The sequence below is a fragment of the Amphibalanus amphitrite genome, unplaced genomic scaffold (assembly GCF_019059575.1).
Source record: "Amphibalanus amphitrite isolate SeventyFive unplaced genomic scaffold, NRLGWU_Aamphi_draft 000049F_arrow, whole genome shotgun sequence".
In the NCBI taxonomy this organism is placed as follows: domain Eukaryota; kingdom Metazoa; phylum Arthropoda; class Thecostraca; order Balanomorpha; family Balanidae; genus Amphibalanus; species Amphibalanus amphitrite.
In genome coordinates this window covers 681,048-701,516 of record NW_024881545.1, presented here as the reverse complement: position 1 = coordinate 701,516, position 20,469 = coordinate 681,048, and the positions used below count along the sequence as shown (strand labels likewise).

Sequence of the window (20,469 nt, the reverse complement as noted above, 5' to 3'; positions counted from 1 at the left end):
GTAGGTACCTTTTTGGCGGTGTCTAGGTCACGGCAGATGAGTGTGTTGCCAAACACCCACTCCATGGCCTTGGTGAGCTGCGGGTCGTGTTTGATACACGACAGCGCCGTCTGCACGTTCTCCTTGCCCACCTGAATAATGGAGGGGAGAGGAGGGTGAGCAACTGGTAAACAGACAGAAACTGACAGCACTTACAATCCAAAAGAAATATAGAAACATCAACATACATTACAACGGACTAACAACGGACACAAATAGAAATAGATAAGACTGAAAATGAAATAAATAAATCCCCACAAACACTCGACCTCCACTGAGCCTGCGCACCACAGCATCACCTACTCGATGCAGACATTGGAGCTTCACCTTCCCCATCCCTCTCTCTGATGCAAACCGCGCCCGAAACGGCAGATCACCGACCCTCAAGCATTAACCTCCGCTGTCTGCACGGACTCTGGGCACCCGTCGCACCCACCCACCCACCATCTACTCGACACTCGTCTCACGCACCCATCATCCGCCCGACACCCATCCCGGCAACTCAGCATCCGTTCGGCACCCGTACCGCCCACCCACCCACCATCCGCTCGACACCCGTCCCCACCACCCACCACCCGCACAGTCCGAGTCTCCGCGCACTCGTCCCCACCACCCACCATCCGTTCGGCACCCGTCCCCACCACCCACCTGCTCAGTTCGACTCTCCGAGCACTCGTCCCCACCACCCACCATCCGTTCGACACCCGTCCCCACCCACCCCACCACCCACTCAGTCCGACTCTTCGAGCGGGGAGCATCCGTCCCCACCACCAACCATCCGTTCGACACCCGTCCCCGCTACCCACCATTCGCTCGGCGTGCTGGATGGTCCTCTGGTCGATACACGAACTGGAGATCTTGTTGAGCGGAATGAAGGTGACGCGCTTCTGGAGCTGACCACGCTCCAGCAGCTTCTTACCGACCACCTCAGTGTCTACCACCACGTTATATAGCTGGCGGCGCGGGGGAGGGGGTCAGATGGCGCAGCGGTGGTGACGGGAGACAGACACAGGGACAACACAAATGACAGAGGGAGAACTGGGAGACCTAGGGCAAATCCTAAAACTGAATAGATGACAATGTAGCACGATAAATTATGATGATTTTAGAAGTTTTCTGAACAAAAATCACTTACCTTACTTATTGGTGAAATATGTGACTTCATCTAAGTCGTAAAACGGAGACTTATTTAAATATTCATTTGTTTATTACCAATTGATCAGCTATTGACTACCAAATATATTAGCGATTTATGAGCTGCAATCGATGGATGAAGTGTATGTGACCTTACGAACACTCGCCCAATCCCCTAACCCCCCTCACCCCTGACCTACCCTGACCAGCGACCCCCTCGGGCCCCTGACCTACTCGTGACCGCGTTGACCTACCCTGCCGCCGGCTGTAACCTCTAGAGCGGTGGCCGTGTTCACGTCCTTCAGGTTGAACAGTTTTCCGACGACACCGCGCACTGTGCGCCGGTCAAAGTCCCTCTCCGGGTCCCGGTAGTCGAGGGCCAGCTGGGGGTACCTGCCGACAGCCGAAGGGAGGGGGGAGTCACTGGTCTGATAGGAGGAGTCTCAGAGAGAGGGCATGGTACCAGTGTGTCGGACTGGTCGCGGTCGAAGGAAGTCGATTCGAGAGTCGTAAAAATGGGAGAGGACAAGGTAGGTAAGGCGCATTGTAATAAGAAGATGTCGATGAGTTAAGGGGCAGGAAGAATCTAAATGAATAATACCCGAGTACCAAAAGGACAGTTCCAATCCAAATTCACGCAACAAAATGTAAAAGCATGCACAGCAACCGACAGAGACGTTTCGTTCTTCTCCACAGCTTACAACTATTGTCACTGTCAGTGCTATCATGGCTGTCACTGCAGCATATTGTATATTGCATATGAGTTATTGACTGTTGTCACTGAGATTCTCAGTGACATTCTCAGTTCTGATTCTCAGTTCTGAAGCACCCAGCGGCCAGTCGGTCGGCTGGCAGGGTTACCTCGACTCCAGCACGTCCAATTTCTCCCGGACTCGGTTAATCTCCTGACGCAGCGCGCGGCGTTCCTCTTCCAGTTCCGCGATCTGCTTCTCGTCATATTGCAGCTGACCAATCGCTTTCTGCAGGACGGGACGGTAAAGGGGGTCAGAAGTGGCGCCAGAGCCGACAAAAGGGGAAGGTATGGTAGCCCAGAACAGAAATCATGCTCTTTAAGGAGTACGCAGGTCCTCGTCGCCGAGCATTGCTGGTTTGATTACCACTGGGTTGCTCTACTAAAGTTGCAAATAATCATGGAAATTCCGTTGCAGCTAAACTGTTGCGTCGTCGAGTGCTATCTCGATGACGCATGAGGTTAATTAGCCCACATATGTCTCATATCCTCGCCATCTTGTCCACCTCAACCCTACCTCCCTCGCCACCTTCTCCGCTTCTATTCTTCCTCCCACACCACCTTACCCATCACTATCCCGTTTCGCTCACCATCATCCCCGCATCCCACCCAACTCTAATAACCTCCCTCGCCACATTGTCCGGCTCTTGTTTATCTCGCTCACCACCTTATCCCGTCTCGCTCACTATCATCCCCGCACCCCACCCACCTCTATTCTGGCCACCTCCGCTTCCATCGTCTCCAGCTGCTTCGAGTCTCGCTTATACTCGGCCTCAGTCTTCTTCATGGCCGTGCGCCTCTTGTTGAGCTCCTGACGTGTGTGTTTGAGTTTCATGTCAGCCTGTTTTCGGGCCGATTCGGAGTCGGCGATGGCCGTTTTGGCATCTGCAGGCGACAACCAAACGGTCATTGATGATATACTGTCAGACGATAATGGGAATTGGAAAGTGACGGCGCACCTGATAAATAGTATCAGGTAACAGCGCAGATCGGTCAGTGACATTGAGGGTCAGGTGTTAGCGGGGGTCGGTTGGTGACAGCTGATGTTAGTGTCAGGTGTCAGAGGAAAGTGGCACCCGGGAGATTAAGTGGGTGACAGTGGCTGACACTGGAGCGTGCATGTGGAGGGGGGGGGGAGGGGGAGTGGCGACTCGAACCCAACCCAGCGTCATAACTGGGGACATGGAACCGCACCTTTAACAATGACATGCCGGGCGATAAAAGACATTTAGAGGGTTGTCATGATGCTTAACAAAGAAATAACCGAGCCGCTGTCATCCATCAGTGACCCTGACTGACCGGCAAATGCGTAGTTCCGCCTGATTACTCGACAAGTCACCCTGTCACTGATCCGCTATGCACTAGCATATGTACCAGCTCATCGGTTTATCCCCGGAGACCAGCGCAGTCACAATAATGTCCCGTCATGGTCGGCTGCTAGATCCCACCCATTAGTGACCCCAGATCGGACAGGCGTAGCGACAGCTCTGTACTGATAAATGCGTCCGTCTGAGTGAGACCACAAACCAGACAGCATCACCGCACGCAATCCGATTTGTGGCGTTCGCCCCGTCATCGGATGCGGTTGATGAGCTGCTATGATGTTGTGTTTGTCAGTCAATGAGCAGAGCTGAATGCATTACCGAATTGTGTAAACGATAGAACAAAACAAGTCCGGGCTAACCAGCTACACTATCTAAACGACCTACAAAGAAATCACTGGTTATCTGTTCTTACAACCTTTCGGAAAATCAGCTTGCAACTTATTAGTCACAACGCATTTCATTTCCTGGGAAGTCCCGGAAGCAAAGTCGCTTATCACCGTGAACAGGAACTTCACAAGAAGATCGATACATAGATTCACGATTCGAGCGACATACACTTGAACGAGACATCGCTCGCTCGCTCCCTCATTCCTTCTTTCTCTCACCATCTCCTTTTGCTCACCCTCCATCCCACCCGCCTCCCCGACTCACTCATTAGCTGCTGCGCCAGCGTGGCATCCTCGCCATCATCACCGCTGAACATTCCCGAGCTGATGGCCTGGAAGCGTTTCTGTGCGGCGGCCAGCGCTGCCGCCTGCTGCTCGTCAGCTTCTCGCAGCGAGTCAAACACCGTCTTCAGCTGGCCCATCTCAGCCTCCTTCTGCTGTAGCGCCGTGCGGTCCTGCGGGGGGCGAGGGGGAGTGTGAAGTGAGGGAGAGCCGGGTGCGGAAGAGCCGGGTGAGGAAGAGCCGGGAGAGCCGAGACAGAGAGAGAGAGAGAGAGAGAGAGAGAGAGAGAGAGAGAGAGAGAGAGAGAGAGAGAGAGGAGAGTGAGAGTGAGAGTGAGAGTGAGAGTGAGAGTGAGAGTGAGAGTGAGAGTGAGAGTGAGAGTGAGAGAGAGAGAGAGAGAGAAGAGAGAGAGAAGAGAGAGAGAGAGAGGAGAGAGAGAGAGAGAGAGAGAGAGAGAGAGAGAGAGAGAGAGAGAGAGAGAGAGAGAGAGAGAGAGAGAGAGAGAGAGAGAGAGAGAGAGAGAGCGAGAGCGAGCGGAGTGGGGAGGCAGCAGGGCAAGTCAGCAGGGCGAGGGACAGGAAAGGCCGCGGGGTGAAGACACGGCCTCTCACCTCAGAGATATCGCAAGAGACAGCTGGTGATGGGACAGCAGAGAGAGAGAGAGAGCGAGATTGCGGGGAGGTGGCGGGGTGAGGGGAGACGACAGCCGGATGGTTGTCACATGGGGCCGCGCTAATCGCATCTAATGGCAAGAACATGGATACAATTAGGAATAAGCTACAGTTCCATGAACACACAATATATGGCATGGAAACAGATATCAGACATGACGACAAAGAATAAGGTAGTTACCGCTTGTTTGTCTCTAAGGCTAAGCCCCAGAGCTGATAAAAGCACGATTATATACGGTAAGTCTGAACACAGCTTGTGTGACCGTCTGTACGTTTAAAACCACCCTTCCACCACACTCACGTCTGCCAAGCTCTTCTGAAGTTGTTTCTTCTTCTTCTCCTCGGCCTTGACAGAGTCCTTGATACCTTTGACGGCGGCCAGGGCTTTGGCCTCGACCTTGACGTCCTCCTCGAGCTTTCCCTCCAGCGCCGTCAGCTGACCGCCCGTCTCCTGGAGGGCGCAGGCGAAGTGGAAATCAACAGAGTGAGTGACGTGGAAGAGAGTTGAGGGGATAAAAACGAGATAGTAGAGGGAAAGGATAACACGTTGTAAAATAAAAGTATACTGGTCCAACACAACAGCAGCCGCATGGTCATCGATCTCAGACTGAGAGTATGTCAGAGTGAGTCGGTGTGGGAGACTGAGACACACCGACTGTGTGCACGGTGGTCACATCCGCACCACCCACTATCAACACCATCATCAGCAACCAACACCAAATCACCGTCACCACCACACGTTACCCCGTAATACTCACCGTATCTCTCTGATGTTGCAGCTCGACGATCTGCTCTTCCAGCGTGCCGATGTCGGTGTGACCCTTCTCGATCTGCGCGCGCACCGTGCTGATACCCTCCTGCACCTCCTGCTCGTCTGTGACCGCCTTCTTACACGACTCCTGTGCGATGGACAGAGCGGAGGGAAGGGTCAGAGATGCGCGTAAAGTAGGCGCGTAAGCATTCGATGAATGAGTCCTTCCAGTTAAAAGGTTCTGGCTATTTTATCATATATGTACATGATGATTGGTGTGGTCTGGGCCTTAGGTCCGCCGGTATGCAGATTAAAACGCCATCACTACCCATGCGTAATTGTACAATCGAGACAGAAGAAAGAGCACATTGAGCGAGATTGCCTCATGCCAACAAAGAGAGATTGCCTCATGCCAACGGTCACTCGCTAGGTTGGTTGCGGGCTGGAGCTAATAATTAATGGTCAAAAGTTATTCCATTAGCGCGAAGTTAACGCCAGTAATTCAACGTCACTATTACCAGTGACACGAATGCAAGCTTCCGTTGTGAAATAAGTCATAAAGTAAGGAAAATGGGGAAACGATTTCATCAGCTGTCCTTTTTCAGCATCTCAGCTGACTTTCTGTGACTGTTAGTTTACGACACAGTATGCAAAGGAAAATCCACCGAAATGAGACTGTCTGTTTACCAAGGACGCGTCCCCGAGGAAAACATATGTGGCTAAAATTGCAATGGCATCGGCCGGTTGTTTACTATGTGCCTGCAACTCTAAAGACACAAGAAAAATGGATGTAACGATGAAGAGTGCCGTCCATCAACTTATTTGGCAATAATGGCTTATGCAGTAAATTGGATAGGACTAACCGCCGGTGTCAAAACATCTAATTACCAATAGGTAGGTATCTGCACAATTAACAGCGTCGATAATAGTCACCTCGTCAAGGGCTGACCGGTTTGGGTCATCATTCTCAGATAGCTCCGATGATTAAAAAACCGTCTCACACTTCAGGGTGACAATGTGGGTTTTAGTGAGTCCGAACTAGCAGATACCACCCGGTGTTCATTCCACGCTCACAGTCACTAAAGCTCACAAAATGTAGGTACATATACCACGGCAGCCCTAAACCACACCCACCTGAGCACTGACGAACTTGAAGGCGATGCAGAACTTGCTGAGGTGTTCGTACTCGCGCTCCACCTTCTGGTACTCGAGGTAGGTGGACCGCTCCTCCTTCAGCTTGTTCATTGTTGGATTGATCTCCTCCTCCAGAATCTGGAGCGGTTCGTGGTGACGTCAGCAGGAAAATTGACGTCATCGAAGCTCGAAGTAACGTATCGGCCGTAGAGTAACATTAGGGGCCGAGGGAGCTGCAGCTAAGCACAGCGTTCCGTGCTAGATTTCTGCACCAATGGCGCCACCTGCCCAGCACTTGAGTGAAACATAAGTCAGACACCACCAGGGGCTTCTGCCGTACCATCGAGACACACTTCTACTGTCGTGGTACAAAGACAACACAACTAAGGCTGATATTTGATTGCATAGAAATGTTCACAGACATCGCAGTCACTCTCTTGCCTCACCCAGACAACTGATTTTCACAGTCTACAAGACACTTACATCGTTAATTTCCTTCAGTTTGGCGTCCTTCTTTTCGATGGTCTTCTGCGCCACCTGTTTCTTACACTCGTACAGACGGGTGCCGGCCGCCTCCTCAATCATTGACAGAATCTGGGTAGGATGGATAAATGTTACATCATACATTGCTATGGGGCGGGGTGGGGGGTCGATGAGTGAACAGAGGAAAAGAGGAGAGGAGAGGGCAACGATAAAAAATCGGCGGGCAAGTTCCGTGGTCAGCAGCGCGACAAAAGAAACGGATGGTTAAGAAGACTTTCACCTAAGTTACAGAAGGTTCATATGAGTAGGGGAGAGTGGGGCACTTTCGTGCATGGGGCACATTCGTTTTCAGCAATTTATGGGAACACGAGTGACTGCCCGAGCTCAAGGTAAATTATGAAAATATGTCTATCATTGCCGCTCCTCGTTCACTGTAGAAGACAACACTGTACCTAGCTGTCATGTTTGATAAAAACGCCAAGTTGTGTTATTCGTGCGCTTTCCAAAATGTTCTCATAACATCCATTTTCGTGATCCTGACTCGAAAATGTGGTTCAGCTTTTCAAAATTGGCGGCGAATAAGCTCATTCTATTCACGGAACTGCTGCAAACTTGTCTGTTGAAAAAGTGTCATTTTTTCAACAAGAAGTTTTGAAATATATTACAAATAACGTTGTGGGGCAGGTTCTTGTACGCACTGCCTGGGGCACATTCGTGCATATTTTTTCCGTTTTTGCGATTTATGACTTTATCTGGATTCTGTAGTAGGTTTCACTTATGACGCTCGCCTGACTCAGTCTCGGCTGCTTGCGACGTCGTGACAAGTAATTTACGCGACCTTGGCGAGGTCACGGAGGCGGGTCGGCAGTTGACACATTCTTGTTGGCCTGCCCATTCTTTCTACATTTGCTGTGCAATGCATTCTCATCGAGAGGAATCGTGAAATGGCCACATGCCAATTTCTTTTGGTAAGTTTGTGGTAATACCCGGTAATTTCTCGAACTTTGCAGGGTGCACGGAAGTGCCTCACCCCTTGCACGAAAGTGCCCCATAGCTGGGACAGTTTCGTGCAAACGTTAAGCTATAAAAAGTCATTTTTTCTAATAGAAGCGATAATTTTAGAGGATAACTTTTAAAGGGGAACATATCTGCAATAGTTCCGTTCCAAACTACACTCGACAATTTTGCCATTGCACAAACCGAAGAATAGAAATATGGATTTATCCAATTTTCGCACGAATGTGCCCCACTCTCCCCTTTGCAATGGCCAAAGGAATGAGGATGCATCGGCAGTCTCAAAAAGGAAACATCGCACTAAGTACAGGCCGTATTTCATTCTCCTCTCTCCTTCCACTTCCTCGACCCCCAACTTACCCTACCACTGGCCATCCGAAGCCCCGTTCACTCACCTCAGGCGGCTTCATGTTGAGCACCTTGGTGATGCGGCCCTGCATGATGAGGAAGTGCGGGTTGTTGACGTTCAGCTTCACCGAGCGGAACAGGTCCTGCACCCGGTTGTTCTGCACGTTCACGCCGTTTATAGCATACTTGTTTCTTCCACCGACAACCACCTGGGTCATCATCAATGAGTCAGTTGGCCCGCTCGGGTCGGAGAACACATGTAGATCTCGGACCGCCTACCATAAGTCCCAGCCCACAAGTCAGCGCAGCAACAGATTACGTGGCTGACCCCCAACCCTCAGTTAACCCGCGCCCCAGTGGCGGTCTCGGCCAACTTCGCCCTAGTGAGGGGGGGCATATGTTACCACCCACCTCTAACTCAAAAACTAAGAGGGCTAGAAAGACGCGGTAAAAAGCAGTCGATAGCTCTCAATGCGTACGTTTGAAAGTATTTCGGTCATTTTTCACCTTAGAGCAATATTAGGGTCACCAGAGGTCATCAAAGGTCAAAATTTGCCAATTGTCATTATATTTTTCAGAAAACATGCCGCTATTTCAGGAACTATGGTAGCTAGAAAAACGCATGATAAAACAATCGATAGCTTTTGAACTCTTCTTTTGAAAAGGTCATTATCAGTATTGACTTCAGGTCAACGGTTTAGCCTCCAGAGGGCAAAAACTCCAAAAATAGCTGTTTTTACGAAAAGTGTTTTTCGCCAATAATTTTCTATTACAAAAAGCCATGACATTTCTTTTGCCAGAATCGTGTTCCCCTCACCGAGACGCGTCGAATGAACTATAATTTGACCTTGAAAGGTCAACTTGAAAATTTGACCTCAGGTCAAGGTCATGACCTGACCGGAAAAGGTCATGTTGCATATCAGTCGATGCGTCTCAACAAGACAAACACAATGAGGCCATCCCCAGCGTTCTATCTCTTTCCAATCGCGAGTTATTGGCAAAAAACTGTTTGTAGCCTCAAATGACCTCGGATGACCTTTCTAGAGGCTATCAGCAAAAATGACACCTTGGTCATCACGAGTGGACTAAATTATTGTGATTCTGAAATATTTGGACGGTTCCTATGCGTACACACGGATCTAGAGGCATTTTCATTTTTCTCCATTGACTTGTAATGGAAAGGTCATGCCACTGACCTGACCTTAGGTCACGGATATAAAAAATCCGAGATATACAAATTGTAGACACCCATAACAGCATGCAATCCACCAAGTTTCAAACCTTTCTGACAAACACTGCAGGCTGGACATGATTGCAAACTTTTTTTAAGGCTTGGTCAGTTAACTTGACCTGGTGACCTGACCTGACATGACCTGGGGTCAAAAATTTTACACATTGTCCAGAATTGATGTATCAAAAGCTACCCCAAGCGGCGCGGCGCTACGCGCCGCGGTTTTTTATTCACACGCAAAAAACGTGGCAGGGTGGTAACACATGCCCCCCCCCCCACTGGGGCGAAGGTTAAGGTTCAGCATCGGCTACGGGTCAGCATGGGCCGGACGCGACAGTCGAACTCGAGACAGGAAGAAAAGGGAACAGATTGCGGTCCACAAAAAGAATAGCAGGTCAAACAACGTACGTACGAACAAAACGTGGATAGGAATTGCTCGAAATGCAAAGAGCGCAAGAGTTGCAGAGATGGCGCATTTATTACAGTGGCGCATTTATTGTCCAGTAGGTAACAGCATCATCTCAACTTCCCACGAAAGGTTAGCCGGCGTCTCCCGACCCAGCGATGCCGCACCTGTCTGGTGATTGTGATTTCATCATACTGCTCGTAGCCGAGCGGACTCTCGGCCTTGTCCGTGTTGTCGAATTTGATGGACACGGTGGCCTTTGTGATGCCCGCCTGGCCGTTCTTGTAGACCAGCTCCTGCAGGTTTGTGGCTCGCACCTGCCGCAGCGAGTCATGTGTTAAAGAGGCGGAAGGAGAACGGGTAAGGCGTGGTAGCTCAAGAGACGAGAACAATATACCCAACGGCAACGATAAATGCGCCGTGTGTTGAAACTTAGCTCATTGTTTCTTTCACAAGCTATGCACCACTTAATATGATAAATGGATAAAATCTTTTAATTACGCGAATTACTACGTGACAGAAGACGGCTGTGAAGATGAACTCGAATGTATGCAAGAGATCGCCAAGGTGAAGGAGAGGGACCGGGATACGGTCACGGATATCAAATGATAAGGAGTCACTACTGAGGTGACTGTGCGGCTTTGTTACACCAATGAAACCGATTTATAGTTACTGCTTCCTGTGACAGCGCACACATGGCATATGCAGAAAAGATATAAAAAACGATAGTTCTGCTGAAAGTATGAAAGCACAGTACTTACATGACTAAGATTGGTAATTCCAAGGACGAAACATATGCCGTCAAGAATGTTGGACTTTCCACTACCATTCAGGCCTGTGATGGCATTAAACAGGGGGTCGAACCCTGTAATCTCCGTCCGTTGGCCGTATGACTTGAAGCCATCAATTAGCATGGAAGTCACATACATCTTTGCGGTACTGAAACACACAAAATAATGAGTGAGTGTAACGTTTAAGGATCATTAGCAAAAAAGAGCTTCCTGCCAAGGTGTTGTACATGTGAAGGCCATTGCTAGGCTTTTGTCTATGTAGTGGTGCTGCCCCTTGTTGAGATGGGAAATTGATGACACAAAAAGATGCTGATGCCAAATGACATCTTGGTGCTTTTTCCCTGTTCTGCAACTCAAGGACACAGACATAACATAGACAATATTGTGCTGCACTTGCAGGTTCACCCCTCCACCCGGGGCTGGCTGTACAATTGTACACCATACTGGAAACATCCATACACTATATCAATACCTGTCACCACTCACCAGTCACTGTGAGACTCTCATGCACCAGAAATTTTGCCCTGGAATTTCAGCATGGTTTAAGCCGAAAGTTGGATGCTTATCTGTGCCAAAATTAGACCACTTTTACATCAAGTAGTGACAGGTGGTGACTTTTAAGACCTTTGCCTATCAAATCACACAAGGTGTACACTTCACCCTTATACCGCCTTGACTTCACAAGTTCACCTACATACCAAGGCTATATAAAGCAGATTGAGATTGATCATTTTGGGCCAGAAGTTCCGGAGCCACAAAAATCAGCTTCCGCCTTCCTCCCTCCCTACTTTGACTTTAAACTGCGTCACCTATCCCACATAGCTACATTTATTTCTAACAATTATAATTCAATGTTTTCAATTTTTGACAAATGTTAGCTCAATGACTTCGATATTTGATAATATGAGTGAAAATTCGTAGAACATAAGTTTGAAGTAAGTTCGATTTATTTGTATCAAAATAGATTTAAGAAACATACCTGACAGGTTGGTATAACTGGACGAGTCTACCTGTGACATGAACGTTTAAAGAAACGCCATATTTTCAAAAAATTCCATTTATACACCCGGTCCCATTCATCCGACACAAAACTTTACTTCAACTGCTTGACTTCGCTTGGCGCCAAATATTGAATTTGATGCGCCATAGTCGAGTTCGGCGGGAGCAAATTTGAATGGAATAAGACACGGCTACAAAATAACTATCATGTATGAAAAGCATGAAAGTGGGGTCGTGGATAAATACATTCATTCATTCATGAACAAGGGAATATGATCGATAACTAAGCTAGTCAATCTCTTTTGTAAAACCTATCAGTCAAGGTGTTCAAAAGTGTTTCAAAAGATATTGTTTGTCCCTCGAAAAAGAAGATCAATCTTGGATGAATCATGCACATTGCACTATAGCCCCTAAACTTCTTCCAAGTCCAGTCTATCTGAAAATATCTTGATCCAGTCTATATCTGGGAAATCCCCGGGGAAGGCCAAGGGGGTAGGGCCAGGGCCTAGGAGTAGCGCTTATACACTTTGACTAGAAAAGAACGCGAAAATTCCTGTCCTTGCCTGGGCTGTTCAGATAAGGAGCTGACATTTGAATGCAATGCAATGCCTCCTTGCTGGCATCTCAAGATTTGATCCCAAGATTTGATGAGATCCTGTCAAGTGTCATATCGCAGTTTGCACGCTGTCTTGGCATGCTGTTGGTTGAATCAAGAAATAAGAATGTCAGGTACGTTATCAGGAGCCAGTAGGCTATTTCCTCATTCACCCTGTCATGATGTTCTAGAATCTGTCGAATCTGCTGAATCGATCCCGATCCACTTCCGATCCGAAGGTCCGAGATCCAAACTGATCCAAACCTCCAAACCAAGCGCTGTCAGTATTCGGGATTTGACCATTTTATTTATAGTAGAATATGCGTATTTGAGGTAAGATTATTAATGGGAAAAATATTCTATTATATTCAAAACACACATAGCATCTACCAAAGTAATTTAAAACATTTTATGCATTATTATAACAATATACGTCATTTTATTTGCTCTCGAGATCCAACACACCAGCTCGGATTTACAGGTACCTTGAATAAACTTATATTCCAGTGGGAATGTGGCGCGGTTTTCTCTGCTCTGTTATTGCGTAAGTTCTTAGCCATTGTTCTATATATTTGACATTTCTATTTGCTAATATTTACAATGTATTGAGTGGCCTTTCTTTAAAAGCATGCATTTGTATGTAGGATCGATGGGTAAACTGGTTTTAGCTATATAATACTGCATGTAATAGTGCGCCATAATTGTATTTTCACATTATGTACTGTTTGTTGAATTTGTGCTATTATTTTATACAATGCCATCGAGTATGTGCTAAAAAAGCAATTAAATTTCATAGTTAACCATCATTCAATGTGCCCCTTTTCCCCATAGCAGAGGCATAACGTTTATAGATAATCGTGTTGTTGCTGGGCGTCAGTCTCATCCACATGTAGAGAAGATGGAAATATGTGTACCTAACAGTTATATTCATAAAATACTCATAGTATATGCTATAGAGGAATATACCATAGCATTTATTTGAAATATACCCTTTACCTATTACCTGGGCCCTGGGGGCTGGGAGTGAAATCCTTTTGCACCCTAGGCTAGAAAATGGAATAGAAACCACACTATATTGTCACAAACCATATATAACCTGAAAATTTGGCACAGGATCAATAACTTCTTAAAAGACAGGTGCACTACAAGCAGGAATAACAAAGCATATTTTAACCTGAGCTTACTGAACCTGACCTGACCTGGCCTTGTGTACTAACCTACTATCCAGCACCCTACCAGCCTACAACCTTCATACCTACAACCTACAAACCTACAACCTACTCAGACCTTTTGTGTACTAATACCACCAATTCAATGTGTGGTCAGGTGAAACATATAGGTATGCTTTGTGTAAAAAGTATAGGTATATATCAATGTGTGATCTCACTTTTTAAGCTTAGAGGGATGTGTTCTTTCCTTTCATGCTCTTATTTTTTTCAATTTATCCATTTTTTAGGGGGTGAAAAAATAGGAACTGACCTACCTGGGTAGTAAGGTGAAAGCACATGTAGGTAAATGATATTACTCAGTTGCAGCATTGTAGTTTTGTTTTTGAATTGGATCTTAAATAGCAAAGGTGTACCATTTTGCAGTTTGCACATAATAGTTAAAGGAGCTGACATGACATAAGTATAAAATGTGTCATTGTTATCTGATTTATCAAATCCAGTTTGGGCTTATACAATGCAAGTAAAGCAAGTTTTCACCAAACAATATATTCAGATGCTGACAATATTAGATGAATAGGTGTACCTATATAAGCAATGAGTGCTTAGTAATAGCTCCAGGCTCAAGTATTATTAATTTGGCATGAGGAAAAATTTGGTTATAAGGCTTATGCTTACAACTTATCATCTGTTTGCAGAATGTCAAGATAGTTAAGTAAGTGCTGGTGGCTGCCAGTCTCATCAGATTCTCCTCTGGCTACTCATCAGTCATCACCAATCACCAAGGCCTCTCCTGTATCTCTACTAGTCCTCTGTAGCCGGTCCCGGTCGCGGCCATCCCGGCGCGGCCCGGCGGCGCGATGGCGGACCAGCCGATGACGGAGCTCAGCCTGCCGGAGCCGGCGCCGGCGCTCGACTCGCTAACCGCCGCCGATGACGACAGCCGGCTGAAGAGCGAGATCATCGACGAGCTGTTCGGCGTGCCGGCGCTGGCTGAGCCGGACCCGGAGCCCGAGCCCGAGCCGGACCCGGGGCCGAGCCGCGCCTCGCTGCGCACCTCCCTCGAGGAGGAGGAGGGGTCATCGGGGGAAAACCTCGACAGTGTGGCACTCAACCTGGAGCACGCGCTCTCGGAGGTGTTCGGAGAGGTGGAGGGAGCCACCGGCGGCAGTGGCGGCGGCGGCGCGGACGGTGGTGCGGCTGGTGACGCTACTGGTGCCGCCCAGCCCACCACTGGTGATATAAATGGTCAGCCGGTTAGTAACGGCCAGGTGGAGTCGTCACACCCACCGGAGACTGTGAAGGAGGGACAGCAGCCTCCGCCAGCTCCTGCCGACACCGCAGCGGACGACGATGACATTGTGGTGTTGGATGAGGTGATCCCGGCACCGTCGGCCAGTACCGCCACCAAGCGTCGGCTCCGCGGCCCGGCCAGCAAGAGGAAGGACTTTGCGCGGCTGGGGCCGCCCAGCAGCCGTATGCCGCCTGTAGAGACTCACGGTAAGTGTGGCTATAAATAGGGGAGGTGTGTAAGGGGGAGAGGGTACTTGGTCGAGCCCAGTGGTGTGCCCTTCTAAGTGGGTTCACCGCTCAGGGCTGTTGCGGCATGATCAGTTGTGGTCTGTATCAGTTGATACCTACGGGTTAATGTCATTGGTCAGTGGGCCCAGTGGTTGTTGTCTGAGTAGTTGATAACGTCCTGATTGGTTGACGTCTGTGCTTCTGTAACATCAGGCTGTTGCTAACCACTTGCCTCCTTTTCACAGTGTCCTCAGACTCGGAGATCGAAGTGGAACAAACCTGGACGCCACAGGAAATCAAAATGGTGAGTCCCTCTCGCATTCTGTGAAGATCGTGTGGATACTATCAGCTACACGGTCATTTTTTACAGTTTATCTTTTTTAATAACTCATCAGTGTCACACATCAGCATCTCTATCTCCTGCTTTATTAGGGAACATATACATATTGTTTTCCATAATGAAGGAATGTTCACTTGGTGCCTGGTGGTATTTCGTTTTTGGCTAGATAAGATCCTTTCCACCCATGGATTGACCCTTACACGTGTATTATTTTGTAGTTGAGCCAATAACCCTCTCCCTACGGCCTTAGGTATGTATGTAACTGAATGGAAGTAATGCCCAAGTTAACAAAGTGCCTTGAACATATTCATCTGCCATGTGTCATATCTCAGTGCCCTAATTCCCTGCGTATATATGTAAATAAGGTTCTGATGTCTGTGGAAATATTCAATATTCATCCCTACCCACTCACTGTAAGCTCTGCTTGATGTCCAAAATTTTAATGTTTGTTTTCTGTCAGAACTGTTCAGCGATTTCCTTCAGGTCATTTCTGGCGTTACGTGAGGATCCCTAGCGGTAATTCCAATGTCAATTGGCAATAGCTGCTGGTACTGGTGTAGTCCCGGTTCTGCTGACCTTACTCTACCGCTGCCCGCCGACCCTCCCCTGGCTGGGCGCTGACCCTCCCATGGCTGCCCCGCTGACCCTCCCATGGCTGCCCGCTGACCCTCCCATGGCTGCCCGCTGACCCTCCCATGGCTGCCCGCTGACCCTCCCATGGCTGCCCTGCTAAGTGCTAACCTTCCCCTGCTGGTTCCGCTGACCTTCCCCTTTTGATCTCGTCTACCATTCCCTGCAGATCCCCTAACCCTTTCCCTGCCGGTCACGCCGGGGGTTAGGTTAGTCCAGTGCTGCTGACGTCCACTGCCTGTCCGTTCACTCCTGCAGGTCTGCTGACACCCTTCATCTGTCCGCTGACACTTGTCCCGTGCCGGTCCTCTGACAGTTCCCCCCGTCGCCCTGCTGACTCCCCTTGCCGTTGGTCTGTTTTCATCAGATGCATGAGGCGCGTCGTCTGAAGGTGGGCGTTGATCTGCGGCTGAACAACGTCTGCCAGGAGAGTAGCCAGACGGTGCGGCAGTGGTCGGTTACACTGCAGCAGAGACGGGACGCCCGGAAAAGGTACTGGGAAGAGGTGCGCCGCGGGCCGCCGCGGCGGCCGCCGCCGCCTCCACCGCGCCGCTCCTCGCGGGGCAGGGGCCGCGGCAGGGGACGCGGCAGAGGAGCGGCGCCGCACAGACCGCCGCTGTCCGCCGTGCCGCCCGCGACTGCCGTGAATTTTGCCGCCACCAAGCAGTTAATGAATCTGATTAACCGAGGCGTGCTGCAGATGAACAGTGTTTCCAGTGCACCGACGGTGAACGGTCGGCCAACCGTCACGACGACGGTGGCGGCGCCACGCGGCCGCGGCCGCGGGCGTGGCCGTGGCCGTGGCCGCAGCCCGCAGACGGCAGGGGCGATGGGGCGTGGCCGCGCCATGGTGCAGATACCTGCGAGTAGTCTCCAGCGCGCGTACGGATCGCCGACGGAGCAGGGGCGTACCGCCAGCATCGCCAGCCCGCATCTCGCAGCAAAACCATCGGCGGGAGCCGCCGAGCTGGCCGCCATCCCCGACCTGGGCGAGAAGCAGCGCTCCCAGCTTATGAAGCTCCTCAAGGGCAACAACGGCACGTCGATCTCTGCTGCGCCGGTCGGACCGCCGCGCACTCTCGGCCGGCCGCCGAACCGGCGTCGGGGTGCGCTGCCGCGGCCGGCGCCTCCGCCGATCGCGCCCGCGCCCGCTCCTGCGCCGAAGCCAGACACGCCCCAGACGATTCCGCCCTACTGCTACACGACCAGTGGCAACCCGGACGATCTCTTCTCGGTGTACCTGTCGGCGCCGCAGCAGCCGGAGAACTGCTTCGTCAACATGCAGGTCAACAACCAGTGCCTGAAGGTGCGCCTGCCGCCGCGGCCGGCCGCCACCGGCATGGTGTTTGCCCAGGTAATGCGCAGCACCATGGAGCCCATCTGTGAGGTGATGGTTGACTCGAGCGTCTTCATACCCCCGCCGCCGAGCTGCGAGCAGCCCGGCATACAGACCTCCCGGCCGGGACCCAAGTCGCGCCAGGTGCAACCGGCGCAACATCGAGCACAGCAACAGCTGGCACAGCCTCAGGCACAGCAGCAGCAGAAGGCGCAGCAGGAGCCGGCGGTGAACGCCTACGGCTGCTCCAAGTGCTCGCAGCGCTTCCCGACGTCTGCGATGCTCGAGTACCATTTCTCGGTGTTCCACCAGTCGATATCGGTGGGCGACTCCCGGGACGTGATCCAGTGTCCGATGTGCACTCACTGGAGGGGGCCGGCGCTCCGCCTGCGCACCCACGTGGCCGTGATGCACCACCCGGGCACCAACCGCAACTTCTCGTGCTCGATATGCGGCCGCGCCTGGAACCGACGCGCACCCGGCGCGCACGACCAGTGGCTACGACACATCATGGACCACGCCCAGCCAGCGTCGACAGCGGCGGTTCCGCAGCCGCGCCCGCCGCGTCGTGAGGGAGCGCGCGCTCAGCCGACTGCCTTCAAGCAGTTCCAGTGTCCCCAGTGTAGGGCTGTGTTCCCTGACGTCTCACTGTTCCCCGCGCACTGGCTGAAGGTACACGCTGGCGGCAGCAGTAGTGCCGCGCCTGTGCCCGTGGCCTGTCCGGCCGGAGCGGCGCAGTCGGCACCGGCGCAGCGCAAAAGTGCCGCGCAGGAGTCGCGCTTCGCGGCGCGGTTCGAGTCCAACTCGACCACGGCGACGCCGACGACCTCGACGGCGGCAGCGACACCGTCGGCCGGCGACGAGGGCTCCCTGCGCTGCACGCGCTGCGGTGAGGTGTTTCCCAATGAGCCGGCCTACGCCCAGCACTGGATCAACGCCCACACGCGCGTCAAACTCTCTGCCGAGCAGCAGGCGGCGGCATCGCGGGCGGCCGCCGCTGCCGCCTCCGCCCCCGCCGCCGGCCCTGCCAGCGCTGCCGCTGCGCCCGACTCATCTTCACCCCCACCCCCGCCGGAGCCGACCGAGACGACGGGCAGCGCTCCTGCCCCGTCAGCGGACGGCGAGCAGGCTCCGTCAGCGGACGGCGAGAAGGCTCCGTCAGCGGACGGAGGTCAGGAACCGTCAGCGGCTACTGACGACTCTGTGATGGACGTATCTGAGAACACTGCTCCTACGGGCCCGGCAGGGGAAGTGCTGGACAGTGCTGCCATGGACACGTCTGGGAACGAGCCGCCGGCCGATGTGGCCATGGACGGTGTCTCAGATGAAGGCGCAGTGCCGCCGACCGGTACGGAGAACGGAGCGCTGACCGGCCCTGTGCCACCTCCTCTGGACCCGGCGGACGAGGTGGCGAACCTAGTGCCCTCCGACGCCGACTTCGAGATGAGTGAGGAGACGCTGGACAGGATGCTGGAGCAGATAGTGCCCGTGAAAAATCGAAAGTAGCGCGTCCGTCGGCTGGGCCGTGCGGTGGGGAATGCTGCGATCGGGAAGGAAGTGTGAGCATAACACAAGGCAGTAGTTTATACTGGCCTGATTTTGTAATGTTCTGGTGTTCACTGCAGGGCGGCGCTGGTGTACATACAGGTGGCGCTTCTCCTTGGAGCGAGACCCTATGGAATGAGGCACGGGCTGGAATGGCTCGCTGCTGTACGTAATGAATCACAATTCCCTGTTGATCACCCGCGATAGGTTATGTTCATTCTGTCACATCATCTTGGGAGGGGATATAACGTCCACTCCGTATCGTTGTGAGCCTGGATATTGTGTGCAACGAGTCAGGGGATGACTATGACAGCTGGGACTCCCGCATTATGTCGGGAAGGTATGGTCATGTATTCATTCGCTGCACGGTGTTCCCGTGGCAGGTAAACCCCCCAGCGATTGCCATGCTCGCTTTGTCGACTTTTCACTAGGATGTTGAGGCCATGTTCCGAATCTGATCGGACACTGTGTGGCGGTCTCTCACCATTTTCGATTTGTGTGCCTGGCGCCTGCTCCGTGTATATTTTTGGTATTTAACGTGTTATTTCTGTTATAATAAATGGTAGGACAGCGATGTGTTCATTTCGGTGTGGCAGTCACTGAGCATCTATCTCGAAGTAGTAGGATCATATGGAACTTTCACGGTCAGGTCAGGTGAACAAAGGTTGAGCAATATACGGATTCGGAGGATATCTTTACTTTCTTGAATTTCTCGGAACTCGGAAACACTATTCGTTGTGTCATTGCCAGGCGATAACGACATGTGTAATCGAATATGTTAATGAGATCACGGTAATAAGACGACCTATCAAATGGGTACAATAATAGCACGCTTCATTTGCGGCTTAGCTTACTAAGTAGGCACGTAATACCTACCTACTAATGGACGTCAAACCCCTTGAGACCCCACTTTTTTGCGATAATTTTTAAATGCGTCAACTCTCGTTGACAATATTCTGGCAATGTGTGTTTCAGAACCTGCCGAAACTTTTATTACTAAGGTATTTTGACGCCAAACGATTATTAAAGGTACTTCTCATTCACTCGTAATGTTAAATTTCACGGAACGAATCTGCTGTTTGGGTAGAGGCTACGCGCTCATGGGGCGGAGCCACGTAATGACGTCAGCGCTAAGCTCCGCCCTACCCCTCCGGCGCCCCTTGCTCGGCGACCGGTCACTCGCGTCTCTCGCTCCATTCAGGCTTGATGGTGGGCGGTAGCTGGTAGCGGTAGCGGGCGCTGGTAGATGGCATTTAGAGTAGATGGCGCTGGTGGCGGGGCTCGAGTGTGGCCGAGCGGGGTTACGGACAAAAGTACGTATCGCTAAAGTACGTAGGACAAAAGTACGTAAGCAAAAGTACGTAGGATTAAAGTACGTATCGCAGAAGTACGTACAGTATAAAGTACGTATGGACAAAAGTACGTCAGGGACAAAAGTACGTATCGTAGAAGTACGTACAATATAAAGTACGTATGGACAAAAGTACGTCAAGGACAAAAGTACGTATCGCAGAAGTACGTACAGTATAAAGTACGTATGGACAAAAGTACATCTGGGACAAAAGTACGTATCGCAGAAGTACGTACCTAC

At 51.0% G+C, this 20,469-nt stretch overlaps 2 protein-coding genes across 2 annotated transcripts in view; one reads left to right on the top strand and one right to left on the bottom strand.

Annotated features, from left to right (window-relative positions):
- Positions 1-11,860, bottom strand: part of LOC122377705 (structural maintenance of chromosomes protein 2-like) — a 31,517-nt gene extending 19,657 nt beyond the window's left edge. The window contains exons 1-14 of the mRNA XM_043358054.1: positions 11,726-11,860; positions 10,717-10,894; positions 10,123-10,272; positions 8,366-8,527; positions 6,957-7,067; positions 6,474-6,611; positions 5,347-5,487; positions 4,890-5,039; positions 3,901-4,090; positions 2,634-2,809; positions 2,035-2,153; positions 1,428-1,566; positions 846-992; positions 9-131 (exon numbers count right to left, since the gene is read on the bottom strand). Coding sequence (XP_043213989.1) covers positions 9-131; positions 846-992; positions 1,428-1,566; positions 2,035-2,153; positions 2,634-2,809; positions 3,901-4,090; positions 4,890-5,039; positions 5,347-5,487; positions 6,474-6,611; positions 6,957-7,067; positions 8,366-8,527; positions 10,123-10,272; positions 10,717-10,884 — 1,914 coding nt within the window. The 5' untranslated portion in view covers positions 10,885-10,894; positions 11,726-11,860. The remainder of the gene's footprint in view (positions 1-8; positions 132-845; positions 993-1,427; positions 1,567-2,034; positions 2,154-2,633; positions 2,810-3,900; positions 4,091-4,889; positions 5,040-5,346; positions 5,488-6,473; positions 6,612-6,956; positions 7,068-8,365; positions 8,528-10,122; positions 10,273-10,716; positions 10,895-11,725) is intronic.
- Positions 11,861-12,828: 968 nt separating this feature from the next.
- Positions 12,829-19,452, top strand: LOC122377704 (serine/arginine repetitive matrix protein 1-like). The gene is made up of 4 exons (XM_043358053.1): positions 12,829-12,884; positions 14,205-15,006; positions 15,273-15,331; positions 16,365-19,452. The coding sequence occupies exons 2-4, from the start codon at positions 14,367-14,369 to the stop codon at positions 18,837-18,839; spliced, it is 3,174 nt and encodes a 1,057-aa protein (XP_043213988.1). The 5' UTR covers positions 12,829-12,884; positions 14,205-14,366; the 3' UTR covers positions 18,840-19,452.
- Positions 19,453-20,469: the final 1,017 nt, after the last annotated feature.

Coding starts and splice junctions, on each gene's coding strand:
- LOC122377704 (XM_043358053.1), top strand. CDS start 14,367: ATGGCGGACCAGCCGATGACGGAGCTCAGCCTGCCGGAGCCGGCGCCG. Junction 15,007..15,272: donor GCCGCCTGTAGAGACTCACG/GTAAGTGTGGCT, acceptor TCCTTTTCACAG/TGTCCTCAGACTCGGAGATC. Junction 15,332..16,364: donor CGCCACAGGAAATCAAAATG/GTGAGTCCCTCT, acceptor TGTTTTCATCAG/ATGCATGAGGCGCGTCGTCT.